Source organism: Capsicum annuum, chromosome 10 (assembly GCF_002878395.1).
Source record: "Capsicum annuum cultivar UCD-10X-F1 chromosome 10, UCD10Xv1.1, whole genome shotgun sequence".
Lineage (NCBI taxonomy): Eukaryota > Viridiplantae > Streptophyta > Magnoliopsida > Solanales > Solanaceae > Capsicum > Capsicum annuum.
This window is the reverse complement of record NC_061120.1, coordinates 21,985,322-21,994,319: the sequence shown is the minus strand read 5'-3', so window position 1 is coordinate 21,994,319 and position 8,998 is coordinate 21,985,322. Positions and strand designations below refer to the sequence as shown.

At 33.6% G+C, this 8,998-nt stretch overlaps 1 protein-coding gene across 1 annotated transcript; it reads right to left on the bottom strand.

The window, feature by feature from the left end:
- Window positions 1-2,130: 2,130 nt before the first annotated feature.
- On the bottom strand, window positions 2,131-2,921 carry LOC107844746 (eggshell protein). The gene has a single exon (XM_016689097.2). The coding sequence runs from the start codon at window positions 2,720-2,722 to the stop codon at window positions 2,333-2,335; it is 390 nt and encodes a 129-aa protein (XP_016544583.1). The 5' UTR covers window positions 2,723-2,921; the 3' UTR covers window positions 2,131-2,332.
- Between the last annotated feature and the right edge of the window lie 6,077 nt (window positions 2,922-8,998).

Below are 8,998 nucleotides of genomic sequence, written 5' to 3'. Positions count from 1 at the left end.
ACCATATCAAATATCATAATATTAAAATCATGGAATCAAAATTTGTGGCTTGTTATAGTAGTTCGATATATATCATACCATGCACACTCCTACCTATTACCAAAACATTTCTTAGTCTAAAGACTTAAGTCATCGACAAGCCCTAAAATTTATCGCGAAAATTCACTTAAACTCCTAAACTAAGGTCTGTACCTATAAGGCTCCTAACTCACCCGAATTTGATCCAATCAAGTGTTTTTTGCCTAGATGGCACTCCGCGTGTTTTCCACTCAATAGGGGCGCGTGAGGAGAAATTTTTTGACTAAATCACGAATGAAAACATGTCAAGTGGCACTAAGTACCCCAAAAATTATTAATAAAATATTTTTTTTTAAAAAAAAGCTCCCACCCAGCCACCTCTATCCGATAACCTCCCCGCCCTCATCTTCTTCTCCCACTCTTCTTCCTCATTTTTTTTCTTAAACTTGATTTCTCCTCCCACTTTTTTTAATTTTTCGCCTTTTTTGTTCTTAATTTTAAATTTATGTTTGAATTCGATTTGAATTTTTTTGTTCTTAGTTCGATCTTATTCTTAATTCTTTCCCGCCATTAGTTTACCGAAAAAAATAAAAGTTTGTCGGAAAAAATAAAACTTTACCAAAAAAAATGAAAGTTTATCGAAAAAAATGAAAGTTTGCCGGAAAAATATAAATTTATTTTTTTTCCCAAATCAACAAAATTATAAATTTAATTCAAAAAGAAAAATCAAAATATTATTTTCATAAATCAATAAGCTATTCATCTTGCTCAGTCCATTTTGAGTTTTCTCCATCTCATTTGTCATTGTAGAAGAGAAGAATTTTTTCGAAAAAAGAAGCTACAGCGAAAGATTTTTGAGTACAAGACGAAGAAGAGGAGGGGGGGGGAGGGCACGGGGTTTAGTTTTTTTAAAAAAAGTTATAATTCTTTTTTAATTATAATTTAATTAGTTATGAAATATTTTTTAATTATTTTTGCATTCAATTCCAAGTGTCATCTTTTAATTCATCGTTTTTACCACGTAATGCAAGTGTGTTGCATTCTCTATATACCTTTTATTGATTGTGTAAACATACTTAAGTTGAAGGGTCTAATTGAATTTTCGGGACAACTTAGCCTAGTGTAAAAGGCATTCAAGTGATGGATGAATTTGTAAATATGCTAATTGTTCTTCTCAAGAGGAAATTGAAAGTGATGGATGGCGTGATTTGTCTGGCCTACAAACTGACAAAACTTTCAGTTATAGCTTTCTACTTATTTTGACCCATAACACAAGTGGTGATCGAGAAACCGCGTTGTTTGATAGATTTCTCTCTATTTTTTATCCGCAACTTCAACTTTTAACAATCTTTATCTTTTATTTAATGTTAATTTAGGACAACTAACACCATAATTGTGATTTGCAGCACTTTAAAGTTTCACTAGGTGGATGAAAGTAATTGAAAAAAGGCACCTCGGTGGATATACTTGATTCGACGATGAATAACTAATGCATTAAGCTTCAACTATGCATTAGCTTCAAAGAATAATAGGTACACTAAGCTTTCTGAATCGGACCATTTAAAAAAATTTACTGTACACAACTTTATTTTTTCCAATTCAAACTTGTATTCTCTTGATCACATGAAAATAATTTTAGTAGTTATGCCAAGACTCATATAAAAATAATATAATAGACTCTGATAAAATTTATACCATGGATTATTATGATCCCTTTATTCTTAATCAAAATTCTGATTTCGAACCTTAACTCAACCTCAATAACTTATCTCACATCACATAAACAGATCTTTCCATACCTAAATAGCTGATTTGGAATTTTAACATCCTCGCACCCTCAGACTTATCAAATGGACTGTAAATGACATAATATAAAAGCATAACATCATATATATCAAGAATTGAAAACAGCCTATAGGAAAAGTTTTCATCCCTAAATAACTGATGCGGTAGCTCAGTAATTTATAACAATATACTCAGTGTATTTATACTAAGATCTGAAAAAAATAATATATGCAGACCTTAGCTCTACCTCACAGATGAGCTAGATGCTGTTTCCGATATACTCACCTCAACAAACAAAATAACGTACCACTTCCAAATAGAGGAATATCTCATAATTAATCTACTACACTATATATTATAATAATAATTGCAGAAACATAGCTGCATACATAGAGTTTTCACAAAACTCAATTCTAACCAAAACACCATCATCAACTTCCATGAACTAAACATATATAATAAATATTACTATATATTAATTAGTACTTAGTTGGCTAAGCTAAGCCATATTCATATATAATTTTTTTAATTAACAATAAGCAGCACATTTCTTCTTGCAATCCATAGTGCATCCACCACCTCCACCACCATAACCATACCCTTTTCCACTTCTACTAAATGAATTGAAACACTTTGATGGACATCTCAATTTTTTACCCAAACATGGGCCATTATCTTTGCAAACAATAGTAGGCCTTATCGTCCCACCTTTACCATACCCTCCTTTTGGGCCTCCAAATCCACCACCATATCCTCCTCCAACTCCAGGCCCAAATCCAGGGATATTGAATCCACCACTAGGCCCAAATCCAGGGATATTGAATCCATTATTGTCATCATTTTTAGTAGCAAAAGTGAGAGTAATTGTGATGAACATGAAAGTTAAAAGAGTGAAGATGAGAGCTATTGAGTTCTTCATTTTACTTTTTTGAGAAGGAAAATAAGGGAGTAAAAGAAGGAATTGTGGGATTTATATTGAGAGGGAAATTGGGAATAATTAATTTAAAGGCTAAGTGGAGATAGTAGTGACAAAAGCATTTATGATGGAAGATCTGTAAGTGGATGGCAGTTGTATTGTGTGAGACCTTGACAAATAGGTTGGGGTGCAATTATTACATACTACTCTATATGTATATGTAGATTATGGATATCTATACTTCCACTTAAATAAAGTGTGTAATCCTAAGTTGTCAAAGATTCTACATGTCTATCTATATTCAAAACCTCTGCATTAGCAATAATTCGTTATAATGGTGTTTTACTATAAAATTTATTGTTTTTTAATTATATTTTACTTCTTTATAATAATTTTATCTATAATAACTATATAAACAGTATATTCTTTATAAAATTATCTATATTTTTTACTTACTAAATTTTGAATAAATTATTTATATAGTAGATAAATTTTTTAATTAAAAAACAAAATTCAAATCAAAGTTATTAAATTGTATTGAATCCCTAGGTATAAAAATGGCTTTGCCCTAGTCTTCCATGTGTAAACTGACGGTATATAATAACCAATCGATCCTAACTTATTTGATACTGAAACATAATAAATTTTGTAGGAAATTAATAGTGTAATTATTTGTACAGTTTATGTAATTTAACTTGAACGTTGTCTATATCTTAGTTATGAAAAATCTTGTTTCACTTAATATGACATTATATATAATCATCGTTTGGGTATTGATATATAGCATGTCTACGGAATAAAAGTTACGTATATCTATAAGATTAGAACAATATATATTTATAGTGAACTTATGAAGTAAACCCTTCAATATTTCAACAACAAAAAACGAACTTATTTGGTAGAAAACTCAAAGTAACGTTTACAATCGAAATTATAAAGATCAAACTAAGGCAATTGAAAAGATAACAGAAGAATTGTAACATAGAATAGGAGGAAACGAGGAGATACAAATACTTAAGAATGGGGATGAGATGGAAACAGACTTTTCTCAACAATATTTGCATGACCCTATTTCTCCATCATGTCCTATTTATTAATTAGGAATTTAGGATCCCAAATATAGTTATTAATTTGATGTTGGGCTGCTTCGATAATATTAATCCCGACTCATTCATAATAACTTACGTTTTACATTAGGTCAGCTTATTGATTAATTATACTCCCTCTGGTTCAAAATAAATAATTTTTTGTCTCAATACATATTTATTAAGAAAAAAAAAAAAACTAGAACATAAATTGTACTGTACTTTTCATTTTTATTCTTTTATATATTATCAAACTACTCTTGAAATTTCAACCACATTAAAATAAAATCAATTACTGATATAGAAATAAGCTATAAAACCGAAAAGGAACATAAAGAAAAGAGATGAAGATGAGGCAAACACAAAATAGGCAACAATACACACGGATTCAAGATCAAAACACAAACTACCTGCATAAACTGAAAGATAGATAGTGAGACATAAACTATTACAAGCAACGGGAACTAAGGCGTGTATCAAACACCAAAACGCACTAAAACTCACAATAGCAACACCACACACTTACCTTGACACAAAAGGGACTCAAGCTTCCCCAACCACAACGTTTCTAATCCAATTTGCAACCCAAGTGTATACACACTCAAGGTGAGCCCTAGTTTCGGATTCAACTCACAAGAGAGAAGAAAGAAGTTTCAAAAGTATTTACTCAATATTCATCAATAACTAATGAGAAAATAAGTCGAAGGAGTCTATTTATAGCTTATTACATAAAAGACCAAAATGCCCTAAATGAAAAGGGGCTCCTATGGAGTGTAAAGAAAAAACATAAAAAGATCAAAACACCCTTAATGAGAGGGGTGGTCATGGAGTGTTTGATGCGGTCTTCTTCACACTTCAACATATGCCTTTCCTTGTGTCATTTTGGCCTTCACAATAATTCTTCAACACTTGAGTCTCTCGGGTGCCTCATTAAGACAAGCTTCCCAAACAACCTTCCATACACGACATTGCTCCATTGAGTGCCCAAAACGGTTTCCCCATGCATGCTCTCGTGCCTTCAATGTGGTCAAAGCCAGATTCTTCATGTGTTGGCCTCGAATGATGACATCCAAAGCTATGATGGTCATTTCACTCGTATCATCTTTTCCTTCTTGAAAATGATTCAACCTCGAATTCATACCTTGTAAAATCAAAGAAAGGACAAACAAGCACAACATCCTCATGACATAAGGGTTAGGATTAATACAAGTAGTAAACGTTTTTGAATTGAAATTTTATACCATAAATTGCATACCACTACAAAGGTCATCAAGGCATCAACAATCTCCAAAGGTAAGAATACCTTCTTCTTAGGATCCATAAGACTCAATTGATTCATCACCTCTTTTAAATACCACTTCAAGAGTGGTACCTCAATTGAAGTTAAGGCCCACGAAAAACATATAGAAATATCATTCCAATAAGTGGACCAACCAACAAATGTCCTACCTCCACATAAAGCCAATCCAAAACTATCATGGATGTCATCATAAGCAAGGAGGTAGTATAGAAAGGAGTCAAATATAAAAACATCATCCAAGGTGCTATTATCTGTGACAATGCCATTCAACTCAAAAGACTTAGCATGTGCTGCATACAAAGATGAAATCAAAGCATTTAAGCTCATACAAATTCTTTTTTTTGGGCAATTCATGCCAATATACAATGTAGATTCAACAAGGTTATGAATATCATCATATGCATAAACATAATGAAGAAAGGTACTAAGGATACTATTCTCATCAAAGATGCATTCACAAGTACGAACACCCAAAGAGAGAAAGAGGCATTGCAAGCACATAAAACCTCTTTTTTTCAAAGAACTTCTCAAGGGAAAGAGTTTCATCAACGAAGCTATGCAATGAGGGAGAATAGAGAAACTACTAAGCAACAAATTAATCCAAGACAAGTAGTTTCCCCAAGAACTTTGTTTCCCTTTACTAATGAAGTTAAGCATGCTCCCAAGAATCCCACAAGATACTTCAAAGTGTCCAACCCTATGAGGGTGATAAGAAGTCTTTATCATCCTTGGACTCTTCCACAAACATGAATTCAACTTGGCATCCTCAAGTTGTGGTTCACATAACTTAAGCACAAGTGTGTCAAACATGGATGTAAGTATATAAGCAATACCCCAAAGAGGCAATGGCCCATTTGCCTTAGGGTCCTCAACCATGAAACTACCTTTGAGAATGGGGTTTATAATCAAACCAAGTTACAAAGAAGGGCACCGGGATCAAATGAGAGAAATAGCCAAGGACCTAAGTCGAGTCTATTCTTTCCTTCCCCTAGAGGGTCATTCCCACAATCACACATGATATTTTTTTTTAAGAAAAGACTACTATTCAAGGATAAGGAGTTACAGCCTAAATGTCCTCCATAAAAAAGATAAATGCCATTCTTCACAATATTTTCATTTACATGATTTCTATGAACAAAACTAATAACAAAGTTTTCACCACATAATATGTTCAAGGAATTACTTTCATTCTCAAGATCTTCATACACACCCTCACTAGTTGTTGGCAACTCAAATGCCAATATGGACTCACCTTGGTTTTCACAAGGGTCTACTAGTGTGTGAATACTTTTATCACTTGACAATAAGACCTTATTCAAGTTATAAGTGCTAGCACTAGATGAACATAAATCATTCTTAAAAAAAGAATTAATTTTGTTATCTAAAGAATCAACTAGTGCTTGCGTACTTACAATAAGAGTTTGGCCTTCATGCAACCTAACAACACCAAAAGTATCACAAAGGGAGACTCATGCATTTCTACTCTAGGCAAACCTGCAACTACATCCACTTCACAACATTCTAAGTTTGTAGAAGTGTAGGAGATAGAGTTTTTACCTTATATCTCACATGAGTTATGGTCTTTACCTTGATGTGTGTCATGACAACCATTTGCTCCTTTGGGAAGCTCTTATCACAAGGGAGCTTATCAAGACTCCTTCCTTGATTCATCTCTTCATTACCTTTCCCAAAGTTGGGATTTTTTTGCCAAGGATTCACTTGGATTTGGTGACCTACATGTGGATATCAATTGGCATAACTTTTCAAGGTTTTGTAGGAAATTTTCACAATTGACATTAAGGCTATCAAACGTGGCCTTCAAAGTATTATTTTCCATGGTACCTAAGAAAAGACACTAACAAAACAACAAACAGTGTTAGCGCAAAATATCCTCACCACAATCTCACTCTCGGTTTTACCTCACACTTGGCTTCACAAGAGTTGAAAGTCGGCTTGTACTTCGTGAAATATTGAGGGATGAGTCTACTTTTTTCCAGAGTAGAATTTTGTTTGAATGACTCAAGGAAATATTGTCCGAACTTGAACCAACAAACTACAATGAATCACAAAAAGACAAAAGCACACAAGTAACATAAACACGAAAGAAAAGGGATCTAAACTAACTCACAGCCTAGTGGATAATCACTAGTTTGTCAATTAGTAATAGGATCAACTAAATGCAACTAAGAAACAAAGAATTGAAACTAAGAAATCAAAATTTGGGCTTAAAATTCGGTTGTCCAAAAGTGGTGACGTGGCAGCTTGTGATTGGACGATAATTTGCAATTTTTTTCATTCTTCACCTGATGTTTTTGGCCAATTCTTCAACCAAGAGAGAGTAGGAACGACTTTTGGGGGGAAATAAAAGGTTTGGAGCCTTTTTCAAATTTCAAATGAGTTTGAATTGAAATAGTCTCCCCCCTTTGTACTTTCAATTGTACTTGTTTATTTCTTTTTTGTTGTTTTCTTTCTTTTGGATGACTAGGAAGGTGCTTGGAAATTTCCTTGAACAAATACAACACTCTCTTTCCTTCTTTTTCAAGATCAAACACCCACTTTTGAATATTCTTCCTCAACAAGATATGAAGATGAGGAAGAACACCAAGAACATTCAAGCAATGACCAACGTTGACCACAAGGCAAATGACCTCTAAATTTGAAAATTTTTGAAGATCCAAGGTCACTTTGCCAACCCAAACACAAATATCACAAAATCAATCCAAAAACTTCACAACCACACTAGTCTCCACGAGATCCACCCTCAAATACCTTCAAACACAAGCTTAACAATGGTGGATGGTTTAAAACAACTCAGATCTAGGTCAAACCTTAGATCTAGACTCTATTAGTGCTAGGGAACAAGGATCTAGCACTATAAACTAACAAAACACACAAAAACAAAGTAGATCTAAGATCTAAAATTCTACCCAAACACAAAAACAGGTTAACAATTTTTTTTTGTGAGATTTTTTATTTTCTACACTCTTTTTGTGTTGATTTTCTCAAGGTAAAAACCATCCAAGATTTAGAATTATAGGAACAACTCTAAAGCGTGGCTCTGATACCAATTGATATAGAAATAAGCTATAAAATTGAAAAGGAACCTAAAGAAAGGAGATAAAGATGAGACAAACACAAAAGAGGCAACAATACACACGGATTCAAGATCAAAACACAAACTACTTGCATAAAATAAAAGATAGATAGTGAGACATAAACTATTACAAGCAATAGGAACCGAGGTGTGCATCAAACACTAAAACTCACAATAGCAACACCACACTCTTACGTTGACACAAAAGGGACTCAAGCTTCCCCAAGCACCAACGTTTCGAAGCCAATTTGCAACCCAAGTGAATCCACACTCAAGGTTAGCCCTAGTTTCAGATTTCGACTCACAAGAGAGAAGAAAGAAGTTTCAAAAGTATTCACTCAATATTCATCAATAACTAATGAGAAAATAAGCCGAAGGAGTCTATTTATAGCTTATTACATAAAAGATCAAAATGCCCTTAATGAAAAGGGGTTCCTCTGGAGTGCAAAGAAAAGGCACAAAATGATCAAAACACCCTTAATGAGAGGGGTGGTCATGGAGTGTTTGATGTGGACTTCTTCCCACTTCAACATATGCCTTTCCTTGAGTCATTTTGGCCTTCACAATTATATTTCAACACTTGAGTCTCTCGGGTAGTGCCTCATCAAGACAAGCTTCCCAAGCAACCTTTCATACACGACATTGCTCCATTGAGTGCCTAAAATGGTTTCCCCATGCATGCTTACGTACCTTTAATGTGGTCAAAGCCGAAATCTATGTTGGCCTCGAATGATGACATCAAAAGTTATGATGACCATTTGGCTCGTATCAATTACTCCCACCATTCGGTTTTAATCGTC